Source organism: Brienomyrus brachyistius, chromosome 1 (assembly GCF_023856365.1).
Source record: "Brienomyrus brachyistius isolate T26 chromosome 1, BBRACH_0.4, whole genome shotgun sequence".
Taxonomy (NCBI): Eukaryota; Metazoa; Chordata; class Actinopteri; order Osteoglossiformes; family Mormyridae; genus Brienomyrus; species Brienomyrus brachyistius.
In genome coordinates this window covers 20,369,609-20,391,416 of record NC_064533.1, presented here as the reverse complement: position 1 = coordinate 20,391,416, position 21,808 = coordinate 20,369,609, and the positions used below count along the sequence as shown (strand labels likewise).

Here is a 21,808-nt window from a genome sequence, read left to right as displayed (position 1 = left end):
CTGCCAGGGGTCCAAAGCTTGCGTAGGTTTCCCAGATGTATCTAAACCGCTAACCTCAGCACTGAGAAGTCAGACTAAGATGCCACGACCTCCAGCTGAAGGTAGCCTGAAAATATACGCCGCGACCCCTCAGGATTTGGATTAAAAACCAGCGCGTAACCTGAAACTCCGCGAAAGGGCAACCGTTTAATTCCGATCGCAAAATAATGTACCTCATATATTTAAGGGATCATTTCTGCTGTTTTGATTAATAATTACTACCACATTTATGCGTAAACCGTAACATTACTTTGTGATGAGGTAGAACCTGCTTCCTTTCAAGTAAAAAAAACAGCGACCAAAAAGTCGCCAATTCTAGCCCGGCCTCAGCATGTCCGCGGGTCTGACCAAGGCTCCCTGGGTGCTATGGGTGGCTGCCCTTCGCCGACAAGCAGACTCTCACCTTCAGAAAGCAGGCTGGGGGAGGTGTAAAGATTCTTTCCACGGGGATCAATAAAGCATGTATAAAAATATTAAGATTTGCTTAAAATTTACTATGGATGCATAGGTATATTTCACAGACTCCATTTAAATTTCACTTCTAAATAAAAATACGTTACAAAGCAAAGGACAAAATAGTAGGAGGGAATAAAATTGAAACCCATGGTAGCATATTTTTTTATTTTTAATATACTTTAGGAAACAATATACAAAGCCGAGCTTCTCCACTAATTTCTGAACAGCGGTGTACAGTCCAACCAGACGTAGGCTACTCGTGTGTTTGATGCTGATTTGTGGTCAGTTGTATCTTGAGTCACATTTACAAATGCCCCATTCGAGAAAGTAGTTCTGAGCAGGACGATAAAGCTAAAGACAAACACAAAACAGTGCGATGTCAGGTCAGGTGCTTTCATCCCGCCGTCATTTTGCGTACAAAAAAAATAGAACAGAAAAAGTTACGACACTCAAGAAACATGGGGAATCAAATTCAGAATGGGCTCTGCATTGCGAAAACCTGACCGCTTAAAAACCCCTGCTCGCTTTACTTCACCTTATTACAATACAAACTAAACATCTGCGTCCTCACAAAGCTAATAGGCTATCGAGTGTAACTTGATTTTAAGTGACGGATCTGTCCGGGATGTCTCGCCAGTGACCCCAGTACGCCAATAGATGGCGCAAGGGACCAAGTGTCGAAATAATTTAACTTCGTGACTTTCGTCATATAGCAGTAATCAATGGCAAAGTTTAATAACATTTTACCTCATTATTAATTGTAGTAACTGTACAAAGGAAAGAAATTTCGCTTGACCCAAAGGTGTCAAATAACCTTATATTAAAAAAAAAAAAAACTCAAGCAAAATAGTTCTAAAGAGAGAGAGAGTATGAGGGCCAACACCACCCTTCCACACAGGGCTGAGATTTGTGCTCTTGAGAGCAGGGGATGCTCCTCACTCCTGAGTTACAAATATACTGCTCCAGTGAGCACTGGGGTGTGTGTGTGTGTGTGTGTGGGGGGGGGGGGGTTCCATGACTTCAAACCATTAAGCACTGGCTTTATTTCTAGGAAAATTCTAGCTTGGTGGTCGGATGCATCTCTGAGCCATTGCTACCAGGCATCAAGTCTACCAGAACGGTAATGGAGGGGGGGGGGGGGGGGGGGTTATCTGTCATGTTCATTTGAATAGGAGATGGGAGGAGTTAAAAAAAACAAAAAAAAAAAAAACAAACTGGAGTCCTGTCAGAGGCAGCGAACAGATAGATTGTTTAATAGTTATTAAAAAGATGAGCCAGTTTCAGAAAGACGCCATAAGTGCTGCACAGCTCGCATGCAGCTGCTCACGCAGACTCGAGGCAATGGTTCACAGACCTACTGACGAAAGCGCAACATCTGCAGACAAGTTAACATGTAGAAAGGCTGTGCATTTAGCCACCAGAGCGCTGATTAGTTTGGGTGTCAAAGCTGAGTTCGCATGGGTTTTCATGGCTTCACTCTACAAAACATATTTACAACATGAATACATCCAAAGGAAGGAGGGGGGAACAAACTAAACGGAGGGCTTCAGAAAGCATATTACCACCCCCTCTGCTAAAGCCACCCTTTCCCTGTGGCCCAAGCCCGACAGCCCAGCCCACCCCCACCCCCACCCCCCGGTCCAAAGCCGGCACAGTGGCTGCTTGAAAGTGTTAAGACTGGGCTCAGAACACCAGGTTCTGATGTTTGGAACACCAATCTCGCGGGAGGGGTGGGGGAGGGGGGGGGGTCCAATACGCCATGTGCAATGTCTTCTGCTCCTCCAGGGTCTCAGACCATAAAGGAATTCTGGTTCTTCAGCTTTTCAAGTTCCTTAATTTGCTGTCTCAGAAATAATATCCTGTGGGCAGGGGGACGGGTGATGGGGTGAGAAGCAGGTTTTTTACCACCAAGCAAGCCCAAAATTCTCTCTCAAATACAACAATGGCCACAGCATAAACAAATTTCAATTTTCATAGTAAATATTGGCAATATGACACTCCACAGGCACAGATATGTCATTTTTCCTATAAAGCATGCAGGACAATCGGCTGCACTGGCTATTAAACTCAGAGATGACTGTGAAATGCAAGCCGTATTTAAGTGCCATTGCCTTAGGCGTTTGATAAATATTTACCTTCCTGTTTAACCTTTCTGCCTATTTACAGGCAGACTAAACACATCAGATGGGAAATAATCAGCATCTGTGCACACGTGTCATTATGTGACCTACCTCTGCTCGCGTAATGTAGCTTGGATTTCACAAACCCGAACTAAGGACCGCAGGTTTTTCAGCTCTGTGCAGTTTTCGGACATGTAGATGCTGCCCATGTTGTGGGCGTCTTCGCGTAACCTGGATGCCTGGAGAGACAAGAAATGTCGACGTTGGGGGGGGAGGGGGGAGGGATGGGCATCGGCAGTGTGCAGAGATGCTGGAGGCAGATGCGGCACCTAACCTGCTTCTCTGCAGCGTCGGCCGGCCAGCCCTGAACGTGTTTGATGAGATTTTCATTGAAGTGTGCCACCAGAGAAGGTGTCAGTGAACACACGGGTTTCACAGGGACATCGGGAGCTACGCTGCTCAGACTGTTGCTGCTGCTGCCACCAGCGATGTGGTCCAAGCCCGGGGAGGGACTCCTCTGGCAACTGGATGGGAAGCAGGAGGGATTCATAGCACATCCTAGCAGACAGAGCTCCAAATGCTAACGAACTGGACTTGCATGTCATTCCACAATAGGCCAGCAGATGGCGCTATAATATAAGTCATGAGGGAGGAGGTTCCTTGCAACATCTTGGAGCATTAGCATGAAAGCGGTTACCATAGCTGCCTAAATGATATAAGATAATATTACATAATCAACATCATATAATCCAAGGTTGCATCAGAGAATCCGCAGAGGACATGGCAGCTGCAGTTCACCTGTGCCGCTGAAATGTGCGTGGGGAGGCAGCTTCATGCCCTGGCTTCTCCACGCTGACGGGCGGCTGCGACGCTGGCACCACCTGCGGAACTGGTCCCGACTTCGCTGTCGGCGTGCTAACCTGGAGGGCCACAGGGGGGCGCTCTGTCAAACTGGACGCACGATAACGGACGGAGGCGGCCAGCCAGCCTTGGTGGCGTCAGCCTCACCTTAGGCTGTGATGACACGGGAGGCGTGCTGAGCACGGGCTTGGGAATGGTGTTCGTCTGCGGCGTACTTATCCGCGGAGAGACGTATGACCTCGGCGATGAGGCGTCGGATGTTAGCGACATTGGAGACTGACTCGATTGCTGGGCTGTTTCGTGGGCCCAGAGGGAAAAGGGTGGGGTGTGTAATTAACTGCATTCGTAGTGGATAAATAAGATGACAACCAATTGCAAGGTGCATTTAAATATTTATAGTTTTCATTTGCAAGACCTCTGTGAAGTAGAATTGCATCAGATCTTCAAAGAATGGATATTTTATTTTTGAATACCGTAATTAGGTAAAAGGCAAAGGTTAAGTAGCTGTTAGTTCTAATACTAGGTTTGCCGTTAAACTGTGGGAAGCATATCAAGGATCTACTCCAGGAGATGCACTTAGGATGAACTTTGCCGAGTAGAGCAGGTGCACAGTGGGGCCCATTAATTGGTTGCATCCATGAGTTAATATATAGGCTGTACTGAAATAACTGAGTATTTATTAAAAACGAAATCTCAAAACGCACCAAACTGATGCCTCATAACCTCACTGCGCAACAACCACAAGGTTCCCCCAAACTGACAACCTACAACACCGTAACAGCATGGAGTTTTAGATAGAAGCTCTTCAGTCCAGCACCAAAGAACTCAATGGGGTTCAAATTGCATCCAGTACCTTGTGTAGACAGCTGTGCAGCTTGCGAAAGCAGAGGGGTGATGTTGAAGGCAGATGGTCCAGCTGTGAGGATCTTATGAAGCATTGATTGCAGTGAAGCTTGTGTGACCGCAGCTGTAAGGACTACAAGGAAAGGAGGAGGGAGGAAGAGGAGAGGGGAAGAAAAAAATAAAAAATAAAAATTACATTGTAATGCTGGTTGGGAAAATGGACTGAACCACTGGGTCACCTCAAGCAGCAAAACGGGGGACTACAAACTCCCACCTCCCCCACAAACTGATATGCATCGTCCCTGAAGCACTCTCCTTGTAAGCTGAGCTGGTCCCACACCTGTTTCAGGTTCACATCGACATGCGGATTAAAAGCGGCTTCACGTCCTTCACCCTGCAGAACGGTGAGGCCAGCTTGCAAACGCCATCTCCCCTGAGCTCCGCACAGTCCAAGGTTCTGTCAGCGCCGCAACATCAATCCAGCAAAGCGCATGGATGGGCTCCTGCACAACCTGTCATCACCGTGAAACGGAATACTGGTGCGCCACCCTGAGTCCCATGGCCCGCGCTCTCTGCAGGGAAACTCGGGTCTTCCAAAGGGGGAAAAGCAGGCCAGCAGACACATGGGGCAGAAACCAATCGGAGAGGAGCTTTTGTTTTTTGCGAGGGCAGCCTTCTGAGAGGCTCCGATCCATCCTGCTGCCACGTTTCTTCAGAAAGTCAGACGGGAGGTGAGAGCCATCGCCGTTAGCCCTTCCGCAAACACTTCATGCTCAGGCCTACGCTGCAGGTAATTTTATTGTACTTCACGCAGCTGAGTACCAGTTAAACGTATAACAGTACTCCAGCAAAATCCCTTCCCAGCACAACGATCTGGAGCCTACTGATATGAGACCTCATCCTTCTACACCACACTGACCTACATTTGAGCTCTGTAAAAATGTGAACAACAAAGGCATAAAAAACCCAAATAAGAGTGACCTTTAGTGCGCTCAGACGTATACGTTAAATCCCACGGATATCATCTGTGGCTCAGCTAAGTGCCCAGTGAATACAATTTACAAGCTACAGGTCATTAACCTGATTAAGAAACTCATCCAAAACATTCCAATCAGATACACGATCTTAACTCTGTAGAGGAGAATGCAGCTTTGAAAAGTTGCCCCAACTCAGGACTACCTCACCGCTGGAAAGGATTTAGCATATGAAGTTTTTTTCATTTAAAATTTCAGACTAGATCAAACATGCCAAATACAACAGATTTCACCGTGCTTGGGACTTAGACGGCTTTACCATCTGAAAAAATAAACAGTATGTCAACTGTAACCTCAAGCTTAAAATGATTAATCACAAAAACTGGATAAGAATCTTAAATATTCAATTTTGAGGTGTATTTTCTTCCCCAATGTCAGGCCACACCAAGTCACACCATCGGGGTTTGTTTCCATCTGACAAAGCGTAAGGATTTCAACCCAGCTCCATACCATAGAGAAAATCCAGTCATTTATCGGTATTCAACGTCAACAGTACAACACCCCTGGATCTCATTTTGGGTGCATAGCTCATAATATTTCACACTTCCAAACATAGACGATCCACAGATCTGTGAAATTAAGATCTAATTTTTAGGAATGGGGTGTTTAGGCGACTTCACTATTGCTGAACCCATCTAACTGGTGTGCATTGTCCTCCGCTTATTGCTATTGGAATAAAACTGGATGTTCTTCTATGCGATTAGTTAGCACTGTCCATAAATAGGTTAAACCTGGCTCATTTTGAAGGAACAAAAGCATGTCACCACCTTACAGCCAACACCCGAGAGCAGGTTCCAGGTTGAAACAAAAAAAAAACAAATCCAACTGGTTAGCCTTGATCTCGCTGGCACAAATCTGGAGAAACAGCAATAGTAAACCTGAAGTAACTCATTATTTCATGATTTTGCAAAAGGTTGGGGGGGTGGGAAGGGGTGTGCACGATGAAGAAAAGGCACACATTTCCTTTTAAAGCCTAAATGTCAAACAAGGATCATTCACAAAGTGCCACCCAGACCTTGCACCAGACAAAACAGGCAGAAAATGAGTCAAGATATCAACTGAGCATGTACATCTCTACTTTTAGGCTTCCATAAACATCTTCAGATACACCTAGAGCCACATAAAGAGTTTCACTACAGTGGAGTTTACCCATCAGTGTAGGTACAGGGTAGTGGGGGGGATGACGACTCCACAACACCTATTCATACAGAACAGAAACACGACCAGCATTAAATGGACTCTCGGACAGAAAAACAATGCTTCCTTTCATCTGTCATGTGCTATAAGGCTCTCACTTAATTCTACTGCAGACTGCTTCTTTGCGGTATAAGCCAGAAGCCAGGACCGACGCTGTACCTGATCTAGTGGACAACTCACACTCACACAGGTGCAAGGAGTGGTATGAGTCATGTGTCAGGGTGAGATGCACAATAAAGACTTGGAACCCCGGGACAGGCAGCAGAGAGCAGGTCAAACAGCTCAGTGAGAACAGATGGAGGTGTGGCAGAGAGATCAACAAGGGGAGGGAGGCTAGGAACCCAACTCCCACTAAAGCCCACCGACTCGGTCCATCCCTGAAACTGCAGAGGGCTGGCAGCACAGTGGCTGCCGGCAGCTGATGGTGAGTCATACCCAGCTATTAGAAGCAGCCCAAAAGCGCAGAAAGTGGTGGCATCAGACGCAGCCACGTTTGGAAAGCAAATAGGCCCCGAAACGACGTCAAATAAGCCCACCTTGAAATCGGATGGAATTAGAATGCGAGAAAGATCTAGACCTTCTTACTGGATCACTGCTCAAAACAAGCCAGTCCCTCCCAGGCACAGGGCTCCCGATCTCACCCGCCTTTTAGTTTCAGGGACAGACACTCAACCCTCAGTAGGTATCTTCTGCACATATAGATGAGTGATTCAATCACAACCCAGACAAGCCTAACTATCTGGAAAACCAGGTTATGCAAATGGGCCAGGAAACCCTTTTCTCTGAATTTCTTTAACTCAGTTTGGTCTGGCATCCCCTTAGATCTGCATCCCCCCAACCACAATTAGTCAACAGAGTGACATGTGGCGAGTGAGCCGGGACGAGGCAAGGCCTACCTTCACTGATCTTGGACATGTCCACGCTGGTGTTGTTTAGCTGCAGTGTGGCCTGAAGTGCTGGGAGCAGCTGGCGCAGAATGTTGGGGTCCTGGAGGAGCGGAGGCGGTGCTGCCGGGGACTGGGGGACAGGGGACACGGGCACAGTGGGGGCTGACGAGCCCTGTGGGGCAGCCGACGGGTTCAGACCAGAAGCGGGGGAGGGCTGGGGGCCGCAGGGGTGGGTCACTGGCTTGTCTACCGCAGAAGATTCTGTGTAGGATGGGGAAGTCTATGTCAACTTGGGGAAATGAACTGTGGAGGATTGGGGGGGGGGGGGGACCTACATAATATTAAAAATAATTTTGTGTACTTCTCAAAGCTTGGATTTCTATAAAAAATAAAATAAAAAAAGATTTAAAAAAAACCTATCAATCATGGATAATTGAATCCCAGGGCAGTTTAGCTCCTAGAAGTGTGTTACCTTTCTGTAAGGAGATGAAATTATTTGGGGGAGGGTGGCACAAACACAGCACCCTTCTATTAAACAACTTCTGCATGGCTGGTACATGAATATGGCATTTTCAGTAAACATCTGCCGTGTTTATCTGGCCTATGGTGCTCTACAGAGACCACCTGAAGCAGCACAGCTCCCACAACGTGCTATAAGACTCTCACTTTATTCTACTGCAGACTGCTTCTCTGCAGTATTAAAGACTGACCGGAGCCAGCAGGCGATCCAGATGTCAGTCAGACAAATTAGAATGCATTACCCAGTTTACAATATATTCCTAACTAAAAGAATCACAGAAGAGACTACCACTGCTACTGTACAACATCTTGCCCATAGTGACAGATTTATGGAGGGGGGGGCATCAACTAAATGCCAAATAGCTCAAAATGAAACCCATCCAAAAAGCCTGTTAAAGACATGCATCATAAATAAAAGCAAAACAGCTGAGTGGGAGCTGCCAAAAGTCCACTGAGAAAGCTAACCACATGAGAGCCAGGCTCCTGCTGATAGGCTGAGACAGATGCAGGGCCAGCAGAACAGCTGTATCCCCATCATTGAGGACAGTCACATGACCATGTCGCTCAGGCATTCAGCATTAATTAGGAGCAACAAAATGACCTAACCAAGTCACTGTCCATTACATATCTTATTTTGTAATACCTCATAGAAGGTGCAGTTCTGGTTTAAACTGAAACATTATACTTGTATGTCACCACTAAACCTGTTACTTTGGTTCCTTTTATTCGAACAGAGACTTTCCATCTAAATCACGGATCTAATAGCAACTCTCAGGTTAAACACTTACGCTGATGACACCAACCCTCATTAAATTCTCACTCACATGGAATCAATTTTAGTTTTTAACCTGGTCAAAGCAACCAGGAGAAGGCTACCAGCTTAAGAGTGCTGCTTAAAAGGCAACCACCAGTAAAATAATTGGGGGCATATCTGATTAAAACAGCAATTGGCATAATAAAATACACAAAAGTAACAACCCCTGTGCCGGACGGGAACACAGGAGACCAGCATGAGAGATCCACCCTCAACTCCAGGAAGCCCACAAGCTCTAGACCACCTAAGCCCACATTTACACTCTACAACAGAAAACAAAAACCAAGACACGGAACAAACCTTGACATTAATTTGTTAGCTTGTTATTCACCCAACCTCCACACCAACGCAAACAAACAGTCTTGGAAGTCTGCAGACTACATTCAGAAACATTAACTTATTCCTCTATTAATTTCAGAACAGTCACCAAGCTGAAAGAGAGGAAGCATGGTATATGGGGAGAAGAGGTGATTGAGAGTTCACTCAGTTGTCTGTACTCACTTGTGCTGCCAAAAGCGCCGGCAGATGTAGCCTGCATAGCCTCCCGCCTGTAGTCCCTATCCTTGGGGAAACTGTTGACGACAGCCATCTTGGTAGCTTCCTTTTGTCTCTGCTCTCTGAGGACAAGACGACGAAAGGCAGCGAAATGGGTGACTCTTCCAATCTGTGCAGCCCGAAGGGGGGTGGGGGTGTGGAGGGAGGGTGCGCGGCTTATGAGGCAGGCTCATCAGTACCTCTCCAGCCACTCTTTGGGCTTCTCCCACTGGGAGACCTCGGTCTTGCAGTTGTAATAGTATTTTTTCCCAGAAGAGCTGATGTGTTCGGACCAGTCGTCCGGAGGCTCATAAGGCTGGGGGTGGGGGGAGGAACGTAGGGCCTTGGTTAAAAAGGTGCAGCTCACATCGCGCCATCTCAGACAGCAGAGGGATACAGGGGAACGGATCCAGCATGATGTAAGAGCTCTGCAATCTTGGAGACACCAGTGCGGAGCGTCTGAGGCTTCCTCTACGCTCTTCCCATTCTCCCCAGGCCACAGAGGGGTGACTGCGTCGGACAGTAACCAAAAGGCTATGGATGTGGACTCTGGTGTCTCACTGGCTGCTTTAAAATCAAAGGGATTAAGTAAAAGAAGCCATTCCAATTTAGGCTATATAACGACGAAAAAAAAAATGTAGCCCGGCCATGTAACAGCAGCTGCTCTGCTCACCCAGCCAGTCCAGTTTCCCAGCCACATGGAAAACAATCAGAAGCATTATGAGGGTTTAAGATTAGTCACGCTTACTTGAAATATTACGTTATTAGGCTTTTAGAGTGAGAATCCACATACCAAAAGCTCTCTGAACATGCAAAGACCAATGTTCATTTAGCCAAAAGTACCATGAGCTGCAATTGTACTTTCATTTTATTTATGTCGCAGATGCTTTTATCCAAAGCAATGTACTGTTTTTTTTTTTTTTTTTTTTTTTAAGAAAGCAGGGTCAGCCAGTCCACGGAACAACTACGGGGTTATGGCCCTGATCAGAAGCCTAATGGTGACATCACACTGCCAACCCCAGGATAGGAACCTGCAACCTTTATGTGCTAATCTGCTGAGCCACTCACCTCTCCCACACACGTAAAAGTGGAGAGATCATCAGCAAAATAGCTGGAAATGACAATGACAAAATGACAATTTCCCCTAGCAAGAGGGTAGCTTTAAATGGCAGGAATAAGGGCGTTACACTCACAAACTATATGGCAAAAAGGTTAACGATTACATTCTTGAAAGTACCTTTCATATTGAAACGTTTTTTTTGTTTTTTTTCCCCCATTAATTATCACATTGTGTTGTGATCAAAAGTGGAAGGACAAAGAAAGACTTTAAAACAGAGGCAGGTATGGCAATAAAGGAGATATGAAATATTACGGATGGATCTAAATTCAAGTTAACACATTCATTTAAAAGGCATATAGTGGCAGTAATCTGCCAAGGTTTTCAAAATGTGGGGTCAAATGGTCCAACAGACATGAGAAAAACAGGCCATTTTCAAAAAGGGTGGAACAAAGGACTAAGACCAAAACAAGCATTTTATGTTTCTCTTAGAAATGTGTGTGTGTATGTCCAAGGACTGCTTATTGTGTCCATGGCAGATTATTATGGACATTCACATAAAAGCTGAACTTCACACTCTAAATTCTTTAAAATATAACTCAGCATTACTCAGATTAGGTTTGAGCAGTATGACAGTATTATGTATGCACTGGTAATTCAAAATAACACTTTCGGGATTTCTAACACAGTCAAAAATACAGATGCTTCTCTTTCTTTGAAATTAATAGAGATGTCATACTGAAGCAATAATAGTGATTGAATCGTAATTTAAGTATGCAAAAAATAAACTGTTGGAAGCATGCATAGAACACATGAAACCTAGTGTGCATGCGGCCACAGACGGAGCAGTGACAATGGTGTCAATAAATGAAGGGTGATATTTTAACTCTTCAACAAGGAGCCGTCTTCTAGTTTCACGAGCGCTGAACTTCCACACCAATAAGCCCATTTAGGCTCTCTGTGACTTCAGAGTTCAGAGCATCCTACATAACTTACATCTTAAATAAAATACATTAAAAATATGTAATATACTGTATACTGGGGTGAAATGTCTAGAAAGTATGACTGTATGAAAAAATGGGTACCACCCCAGCCTACAACATAAATTCAATGTTTGAAGCAAGGATTTATTTCTTGCATCGGAATATTTCCCTCTGCTTCTCATCTATAACTTGATAATGCACACTCAGACTCTTGGTAGTAGATATATAAAGTCTCACCATACAATAGACTGACACCTGGACACTAGATGACTATTTTCAGCCTTCTTTCAGACAACAGGTGCAAGCGATTGGATGAACTCTTCTGCTGCACTGTCAGAGGTGTAGGTCGCAGTCTTGTCTACATTCAGAGAAGAGATACTAGGGCAGTTCAATTGGTTCAATAGGCTGACAAGGCTTTCAGATTTAGTTATTGAAAGACCCTCTTTTGCTATCCAGAAGGCAGCTTTCAATGCACACAAAGCTGATGCCTTTTTAATTTTTTTTCCAGCAGCCTACACTAAGGACCCAGTCATGAATTCAGCAACCACAGGCTGTTCATAGCCTCTAGTCAGCGTGTCTAATAAGGCTGCTAGTCAGAGCATTACTGTTACTATGTTTTATGCAAAGCTTGCAAATCATGCAGTTTTTCTCATCATATTCTAACCATGAGTACATCCTCAACCATTTACTAGGAAATTCTCTTTCATATCAGACAACTTCACTGATACCAGTCAGTGAGGAAAGTCTGCTTACAAGCGTGAAGAATCATTCATTTCAATCGTATTTGCAGCATCATCGGACATCACTGGTGGCCTATTGGCTAAATTGTTGAGTTTCTCCTGCATTTTGTTTAGCCTGGGAGCCTTGAAAAAAATAAAAGGATCAAGCAAGATTTACTCCCCGATTTGTTCATGTTGGCCATGCTGCACACACAAAAAGTACAACATATATGGCTTTATTTTTCCTTCTGATGTGAACAATCAATAAAATTAGCCGATAGGCATAAGCTAATAGGGGCACTTTACATTTTGGGGATGGGTTAAATGAACTTCACAAATTGTGGATTCTGAACCAGCTCGATCAAAACTAACACGCTATATGGCCCACATACTTGATTTTTTAATGCGCTTTCCATAATTTTTATGCACCAACGGTGCAAGGGCACGTCCTTGGCAGAACACTGTAGTGTGATGAAACCATGTGCCCTAAGGACCACAAGGCTGCATGTGTGAAAGGTCAGGGGCGATATACAAACAGGAAAGCACAGTCCTGGATTACAGCTGCTTCTGCAGCACAACAATGAAAATTTAAATACGCAGTAAACGCATGCATTTAATGAACTGTAAACATGTAAAAGTCAAGGTGTTCAGTGGTCATTCCCTACCCATCCAATGCAAGAATTTTCTGGTAAAAACTACAAATCTATTTTAAACATTTGCACACAAACCAACTGACACAACAAAACATTTATTTATTAAAAGTGGGAGGGATAAATCTGAGAAATCTATTTGAGAAGACCAAAGGCTAGCAATCAGCATTAAATAAAGCAACGAATCTGTACACATATTCAGCACTGAATGATTGAAGCATTTCTGGTTAAAATGCAACAACTTAAGGCCGATGCACATACTTCGCAAGAGGCATCTCTCCTTCTCTCCAAGAATATCGACACCCAAACAGATGACTGAGCATTTAAATGTACAACCCAAGTAACTTACAAGTTTAACTTACAAGAGAACCATGTCATTAATGAACCTCTGTCTGTGAAAGATTAAGTGTTAAAATGATGCTAAAATGATAAAATGTGGGGGTGGGGACCAAATGATTTATTCCATCTTCAATGCATCAAGGCAGAAGCAGACAGAGGTAGAAAGGATTGCTGTGCTGTCAAACTCAGCAGTGAGACCACATGGATCAAGCCTTTTAAGCATTAGAAGAATGAGATGCCAGGATTTGCCAGTCTACCCGAGTGCTATTAACCAATTATTACATTGGCTTAACAGATTCAGCGCCAAGGTTGGATACTGGTGGAAGGGCTGAAAAGGCAGCACACCATGGCTCCAAAGAACTAAGGAATGATCAAGGCAAGCACTACCCTTCTGTGGACCACACAGCGCCAGAGCAGGTGCCAGGAAGGATGACATGGAAAAGCACCACGGCTGGCCCTTAACTGAGCTGGCAGCATCCAACGCTCAAGCATAAATGGCTGCTTAAGAGCCTATCTGTGTGTGACCATAGCAACAAGCTCTGTTTACACTGCTGAATGGGCCTAGGGGCAAACAAATGAATCAATGGAAACACGGGACTCTTTCGGACTTCTTACTAAATAAACCCAAGCTTGGTTATGCCAATACATAACCTTCATTACTCAGTTAAAGACATTCCTTGCAGTGACAAGTCTAGTTGTGCCTTGGGATTGGCTGAGAGATCCGGCCATCATTTACTTATCAAATCATAGAAGAAATTCCATATTTTTGATGCCGTAGTATAGCAAATGATTAATAACTCACTTTTAGAAAATGACACACAAAAAATTACTCTTATTTTCAAAAAAGAACAATTTGGTAATTGTCACAGAAGACATAATTGCAGATGAGCAGCATTTTACAGTAAGATCACCTATTCCAAGGTATTTTACAATAGTAACACAGTAAAATCCTGTTATAATGAACTTCAAGGGACCTGGCAAAACAGCCCGTTATATCCAGAGTTGCTAGATATACACAACTACAGGATACAGAACACAACTACAGGACACCATTTACTCTTGCCACACTCCAGCAGACACACTTGTGGTATAGATTTTTATATTGTACATGTAGTAATCCAACTTTACCTGACCAGATGTGTGACTATTAATAATCCTGACTACTTATCTGACCTGGATATCACCGGCACACCACACGCCTTGTAGGTGGAGCCTGCATGTCCGTTATAGCCAAACAAAACTAAAGCTAAAAGGGGCCCTGGGGACCAAATTGTTTGTCCGTTATAAGTTAAATTCCGTTATATGCAAGTCTGCAATATCCGATGCTTTTTCTGCATGTTCTTAAAGGCACATGGCTGGGACTAGCAGACCTCCTCCGTTATAGACGATATTCCGTTATAGCGAGTCCACTATAACGGGATTTTACTGCAGTTAAGAATTTAACTGACAACACATATACAATATTTTAGCAGGCAAACATCCACATTTCCATATGCAGAACCAAACAAAAAGATTCAATAAAAGCAAATACTTACTATGTCTGACGTTTTGCTTGGGTTAGAGTGTGAATTTGAGCTATGAAAAGTACTGTGATTGTGTGAATTTTCTTGAGGAGAATAACTGGTCCCTGGAAGAAGAAAAGACAAAACAGGCATGAAAAAAATGTGCTAATAATCAGAATGAGCGAGTCCAACTGAATCAGTCACGTTAGCACAGACAAACATGCATTTCATTTGTTAAATAAAACAAAGTAAGCGAGGCTCTCTTCAATGCCAGCATTTTGGTAAACAGCTCTTGCATGTATTAAGTGGAGATCAGCTTCAGTCATGCTTCACTAGAAAGGCCAAGCCGGTCGATACCCAGAAACAAAACACCTAAGTAACACCACTGCTGTGTGTGGTGAAACCCAGCCACACTTAAATCAGACATCTATATTGTGTTCTGTCAATGCTGGTCCAACAAGCAGCTATACGTATAAAGAAGAGGGGGTTTCAGGATGGTCACTGCATCCCGAGACCATCCTGAAAGTGAATTGCAAAGCCTCCAATTCCTTGTTAGTTTTAAATATTTGAAGAGAGACAGAAACCCTTCTCTGGTAACCACGTAATGTAATTTTAAGCAATTACGGGGAAAAAGCACATTCACACCTGGAGTCCTAAACTCAATTCTGAAAGACTACATGGTATTCAGGTTGGAGGTCTGGCTGGGCTCTTAATTAGCCTTTTTATTTTGTTTGAGGTGTCAGCTGAATGAATCGGAGTACAAATCACTTAAACACCTTAGTTGAAAAGCAACTTACTATTGCTTTTAAAAGGACTGAAAAATGAACCTGAAGGATACTTAGCTGTGAGAGATGTTCGATATTTTCTCACCTTCTGTGAACAAGCGCACATAATTTCATGAATGACAGTCATTCTTAGCACCGAAATATTAAATGTCTACTTAACCTTGAAAAAATTTTGGTAATTTCAAACAATTAATGGAGCATAAATCATTTAATAATGGCACTACACCAATAACAGTTTTGCAGCAAATACAGCAAGTCAAGCAAGACAATCAGTTTAACCATTTATAATTACACAACTATCAGGTAACAGCTCAGTCAAAGCAAAACACTAAAAACTTTGGGGGAGGGAGGTATAAAATAATACTGCCGCCTTTGAAGGAGTTCTACCTTCAGTTTATATGCAACAGAGCACAATATAAATAATATAGACCAACTACCACAACAGGCAGCCAGGGGGCCAATGAGCCCATTGGATAGCGAAAATGGACACGACGCAGGTGGTTGTGGAGCAGGGTGGGACAGCACGCCGGGAAACACCTCCCAGGAGGCCACAGGGCAGGAGCCATCTGACACTGCTGCTTGAAACCCACCATCAGGTCACCGACAGAGGGCAATATGCTGTGCTTCCACAAGAACCCAATAGCTGTAGCAGCTTAAAGCAGGACCACAAACATGAAGCATGCTAGCAGCACCTCAGGGCTGTGCCAACATGATTTAATGTAAAACACTTAGAAGATGATAAAATGAACAGCCTCTGTTGTAAGCATATTACTGAAAAGTACATAACAGTTTCCTTTATTTAAATCATTTAAAAAGATACTGGAGCTATGTTTTCGCAGGGCACACTCACACACCATTCACTCACACATGCACTCTTATGGGCAATTTAGTAACTCCAATTAGCCACGACGACATGGGGAGAAATGCAAACTCCACACACATGTAACCCAGGCGGTGACTCGAACCCGGGTCCCAGAGGAGTGAGGCAAAAAAAAAAAAAAGAACAAAATCGCCAAACAATAATCACTCTCCCCAAACCAAACCACTGCCACACAGTGGAATTTGCAGCATGCAACCACAGGGGGATCCTCTGAGGATCTAGGCACTGATTCCCAGCAACGCCAGGCTGTTACCTAGCACCGTTCATGTCAATCCTGCGTTAGCCAGTTATAGAAAACCCAGATATGCTGCCACTGCCCTTAAGCTTGACACTGACAGTACTGTCAAAAGATGCACGGTGTTTTCCCTTGGAGAAACGAAAACCTAAAACAAAACTAAACCGACATGATTTTTCCTGCAGGCCACCTGCTGGGAAAACATGGCCTGTGAACGGTTGGCACCCTGGGGTATCATGCTCAACGGTGACATGATGTCCAAAAGCAGAAGATAAAACTACAGGTTTAAAAAAGAAAAAAGAAAAAGAAAACACACACACACACACAGAAAAGTCACCCCTATAATTCTACATTTCATTTCTGTTAAACCCATTCCTACCATGCTTGACATCTACAGCCTTCCTAATGAGACCATTCTTTTCCTGCAGCTGAAACACTGACTTTCCCACTGCAGTTTAAGGGTTAAGAGAATGTCAGTGGAGGACAGCGACTGAAATGTCAGCAGCACCGAAAGTCTCAAGTGTATCCTCCAAGAAACAGTGAGCTTTCCTTCTAATCCATGTCATTCCCTCAAAACCTAAGTAGTTAAACAATACCCTGGTGTTCGTTCAGGTAAAAAGCACAGACACACTCAGAAAACCAAGCCTGCAAAAGGCAAGGATGAAAGAACTAATACACGGCACCCAATTACGCTTGATTCCAATTCAAAACGTTCTCAGGGCCCAACTTTAACATAACCTCCAATTTAATAAATATACCTGTAATTACCGGACCAAAACAAATGCTAATGGACAGAGATCACCGACAAACCAAGGGCAGTACACTTTAACCCTACTCTGATAACATGAAGGACAGCAGAATTGTTAAAAAGCACTTCCATAGAGGTTTTTACTGCATTCACTACATTTTACATCAGTTTTCCCTAATGCAGCTGGTATGGTTGTGTGTTGGGCAGTTTATTGGTTTGAATAGATAAAATTAATAAATAGGTTTCAGTAAAAATCTATTATGAACTTACTGATTAGTGACTACAAGTGACAACTGAGGTGAGACCTTGACTTGACTGCTGCTGCAACCTGCCAACAGTCTATCACCTACTAATTTAGATAGCATTGATGCTGACATGACTGCCTCAAGACTATCAAGCAGCTGAAAGCTTTCTAAAGCCCACATGCCCACAGACAACAGCAATAAAAAATATTAGGCAAACAGAGTTTGGTCCACATGGACCAACTCTTATTTAAAAAGTAACACTCAAGTCTAATTTTCAACCATTTTGATTCATTAACAAACAGTAAGCGCACAAATATTATTCCCATTAGGGCTTTAGATTGGCAGAGTGCTGTATGTAGGGAGTGATGCCACTATTACAAGAACCATTTAGTGAGGCCCAAAGCAGATGAAATCCGGAAACACTTCTGTTCTGCTGATGACAGCAAGCTCCATTTTGCCTTCAAACCCCCTACTCTCCACTGACCCTGTGGGTCATGATGCCAAACCATAATTTGTGGCTGTAAGCAGCCCCTTAACCTTCCAGCTTGTCAGACAATTTAGAGGCTTTTGTGGAGGAAGTAACCATAAGGCCCACCTGGCTACAGGCTTGCCTACCCCCCCCCAACCCCAGATGAATCAGGAGTATGTTGCATCCCTATGGATTATTTACACGGCAGACCTCACCACTGATACAAGCTGATCGCTTCCATTTACCTATGACTACTCTTGACTTTTCAAAATGTACAAGTGGCCATCACCCCGAGCCACTCTCTTTAGTTACACTGGGTTTAAAACTTTAGGTGCTGGGTAGGTCAAATCTCATGAGCACGGGCTGATTCTTTGAAATACAGGGAAAGCTAAAAGACCTGGTTCTTTGCCCCTGCCTAGTGATCCTGACCACACCACTGGCGGAATTAATTTCCAGCAACCTTCAAAACTAACGTATGAATGAGAACACTAAAAAGACCCATAATATGAAGTGAAAAAAGGTCCAAGAGCATCCTGCCATCTCAGAACATCCTGCCAAGAATATGACTCTAAGATAATCACCTCGAAGATTTAAAAAAAATCTTTAGGTGTACGAGAACTTCAAAAAAAGTACATTTCAAAACTTCGAAGCTGTGAAGAGCTTTAGGAAGCTGTCACCACAATACCACAGATTTACCCAGGGTTGGCTGAATGATGTGAAGAACACTTGCAAGGTCAGTCAAGGAACAGACAGCGGTGAGCGAAATTTCAAGCTGGGCTTTCAAAATTTGGCTTGGGCAATTCTGCTAGAGACCAGTCTAATGAAGGGTGGGCACACTGACCTCGAGACATAGTCTGGATTCCAACATGACTGGGGAGACACTACCCAAAACAATCGAGAATTTAACACACTGTGAATCCAGACGCTAAACAGAATGCCTGGCTTGCAGTCAAGCAACGCAAAGGACTCGAATTTAAAAAGAACACAGAAAAAAACCTAATGCTTAAGAGACAGAAGCCATTCCAAACAAAGGCATTTAATATGGTTACATACCACAGACATCTTTAGAATGTTAGAGGCCAAAAACATTGCAGTGGTAGATACAAGTAAGAGTCTAATGTGGACCCTGGGTGCTGATCACTGTGAAGGTTCCATCTTAAGAGGGATTTGACCAATTGTTTCATGGAACTCAAAGAAATTGTGAATCACTGGGTGGCTCAAGCCAGCAATCACCTGGAGTGCTCAAGATTCCGGAAGATGGTGTAAGACTGACAGAAGTCAGAGATAAGCAGTCACAAACAATGGTTCAGATGAAGCCAGTGTGTCCAGATAGCACATCCCTGCACTGAAATGAAACCCTTGCGGTTCCATGGAAAAAGGCCCTCAGAGAACATGCAGAGCAAGTCTGAACTCTAGAAGTGATACTGAAAACAGTGCCAGAAGCTGGGTTGGACTTTTCGTTTTCAACCAAATATAGCTAGAGATGGTCAGAGCGGAGACATTTTCCTTAACGTTATTGCATCATAATCTGCATTTTTTACATGGCATGCAGTTCCTTCAGTGAAGCTATGAGGAACATCACTGGATCTTCCTCTACTCAGATCAGTATGAGACAATTACTGAGCACCAATTAAAGATGCAAAATGACTCAGGAAAACATACTGGAGGCTAAAACCACCGATTCTACTGTCCGTGATGTGCAAATGTTTTTAACTAAACATGTTTTGAAAACCAAAGAAAATAACCATTCACAATTAATGTGCACGTACAAGGCATGCTAATCTAACAGACTAGACCAAGAGACATACAAGGTTCATTAAAAGTAAAGATGACTTTTTCTGCCCATAAATGGCTGTGAGATGTTAACTTTTCCATGAAGCTAGTCAACGTGGTGTAAAAAATAAGGCAAATGGAAATACCGCCTGAAATGTACAACAAACCAAAGATTAACTGAATTTAAGTAACCTGATGCTATGTATCCTATACCACACATACAAATAATTCAGTTCTTGGATTAAAAAGTTTCTGCTGTAGTTTTGGGTACAACAAATCTACAGTGCATTAGAGAGAGAAGTGTTCTAATAGGAGAAAGACAGACTACAGATTATACCTGTACAGCATATGTATACACATGCAAACAAAGCAATAAACTATGCAACACTCAACCATAACAGTTGCATTAAGGAAAAATTATGTAAAATGTAAAGAATGCAATAAAAATAATAGGAACTTCCATGGGGTTGGACAGAGGTAAAGCACCAACAGCTGCAGTTTGCTACAACCTGACCGTTATGCATTTATGCAGGGGGGTTTCGATACTGTTCAGCGTTACCTCCATCTCTGTCTCTGGCCCGATGTGACTGGATGGCTTTTGCCCTGTTCTGTGACATGCCGTCACCATGCCGGTTGTCGGGGCTGTCTGACCGGCGAAGCACTTTGCAGGGAGGAGTAGGGTCCGAGTCGCCGCGCATCTTCTCATGGCGGTGATCATTGCCTGGGTGGCTCTTTGATGGGTATTTAAGAGTCTGCAACACATATTTAGAGCCTTCAAGACGCATGTGCAGAAATCAGCCACCCAACACTCCTAATTCAAGCTGGGTCACTTTGCCAAGAACTGCTCAGCAGTCAAATTTTAAGTTTTGCGTGTGATATATACAAGAGCATAATGCACTATATAGCGAATAGGCACCTAATATACGAACAACCAATATAAACCAAATACATATTGAACTGTATGAAAACCTCAACCTGAGCACAGTTCTAACATATCACAGACTGATATAAATAAAGATTAAGTTGAATGTAATTGTCAATCATAGCGTAACCTCGACCTGTGGACCGGTCTGGCTTGACATTTAACCCGTTGGGTTAGTTTAACGTTCCCTGTCGCAGTTTGCATGCATTCCAAATAAATAAATGACTAAATAAACCAAGCACGACAATATTACCCAACTAAAGGCTATTTTTCATACACGTATAATAAAGTAAAGCACAAAACGCAAAACAAAAGCCGAAAGGTTTCGCTAGTGGGGGTGGTTTATTTATTTATCTTCGCTAGCCTGCGTGCTAACTATTCCCGATGACAGGCCTTCGGCTAGCGGAGTTAGCGACTAGAAAAAAACTAATAAAATCAAGCATGGCCGTTCGAAACGAAACCGAGGTACCCCGAAACACATCCCGTAAGTCTAAACGCACATCCAGAGACATTTTAACGTTTGGATACCAGAGAAAAAGCCCGAACTTTTCCTTATATCGGTGTATTTTTTCCGCACCGAGGCCTGTAGGAGCCGCCAAGCCTGCGTCGAGCACCCCCCTCCGTTTTAATCTTATTTCTCGCATATACCTGATAGGACTGGGGATCCCTTCTGTCGTTGCACCTATAAAAACAAAAACAAGAACAAGACAGAAAACACGTTTAGAGACTTTAAAGCGTACGAGAACGGATCACTCGACACGGCGGAAAGAAACAGCGGCAGCCGAGAAGAATAAAATAAACGAGAGGAGCTTTCTTAAGTTGTTACTTATTCTGATTTTTGATAAAAATGGAAGACTGTCAAAGCGGAAAAGAGGGGGAGGGGGAATCTGAATATAAAACATCTGTTTACCCATCACTGAGTCTCGGTTGTTTCCTTGCATACATTACCATCAATGCCGTGTTAGTGTGTGTGGAGTGGATGTGAAAGATGGGCTAGTTATTCGTTTTTTGTTGCTGCTTTCGTTTTTTTCCCTATCGTTTTTCGGAGACCCGATCGCATCTACGATCAGAGCGGTTTGAAAAGCGTCTCGAGCAGACTGTGCTAGTCGAAGGAGCGCCCTCGGTCCATCTCACACCCGCACACACTGAACCGAGCTCCGATCTGCCGAGGAGTGAAGCTCAGCCCCGCGGCCGCCC

General features: G+C 43.7%; 1 protein-coding gene across 2 annotated transcripts; it reads right to left on the bottom strand.

Annotated features, from left to right (window-relative positions):
* Positions 1-645: 645 nt before the first annotated feature.
* Positions 646-21,808, bottom strand: waca (WW domain containing adaptor with coiled-coil a). Of its 2 annotated transcripts, none has more exons than XM_049006126.1 (13): positions 21,522-21,808; positions 21,260-21,293; positions 20,249-20,441; positions 14,588-14,679; positions 9,505-9,620; positions 9,272-9,387; positions 7,447-7,698; positions 4,330-4,452; positions 3,624-3,769; positions 3,414-3,535; positions 2,950-3,139; positions 2,727-2,854; positions 646-2,354 (listed from the first exon to the last, which is right to left on the bottom strand). In XM_049006126.1, exons 1-13 carry the CDS (start codon positions 21,560-21,562, stop codon positions 2,285-2,287), a joined length of 1,623 nt encoding a protein of 540 aa, XP_048862083.1. In that variant the 5' UTR covers positions 21,563-21,808; the 3' UTR covers positions 646-2,284. The 2 variants fall into 2 exon arrangements, with proteins under 2 accessions (XP_048862083.1, XP_048862085.1); XM_049006128.1 differs by having other exon boundaries at positions 21,560-21,808.

What these genes read in the sequence shown, in the direction of transcription:
- waca (XM_049006126.1), bottom strand. Translation starts at nt 21,562, where the DNA reads ATGGTAATGTATGCAAGGAAACAACCGAGACTCAGTGATGG. An exon ending in CCCAAAGAGTGGCTGGAGAG is followed by an intron (nt 9,388 to 9,504) that starts GTACTGATGAGC and finishes TCTTGTCCTCAG; the next exon opens with AGAGCAGAGACAAAAGGAAG. An exon ending in GCTACATTACGCGAGCAGAG is followed by an intron (nt 2,355 to 2,726) that starts GTAGGTCACATA and finishes CCCTGCCCACAG; the next exon opens with GATATTATTTCTGAGACAGC.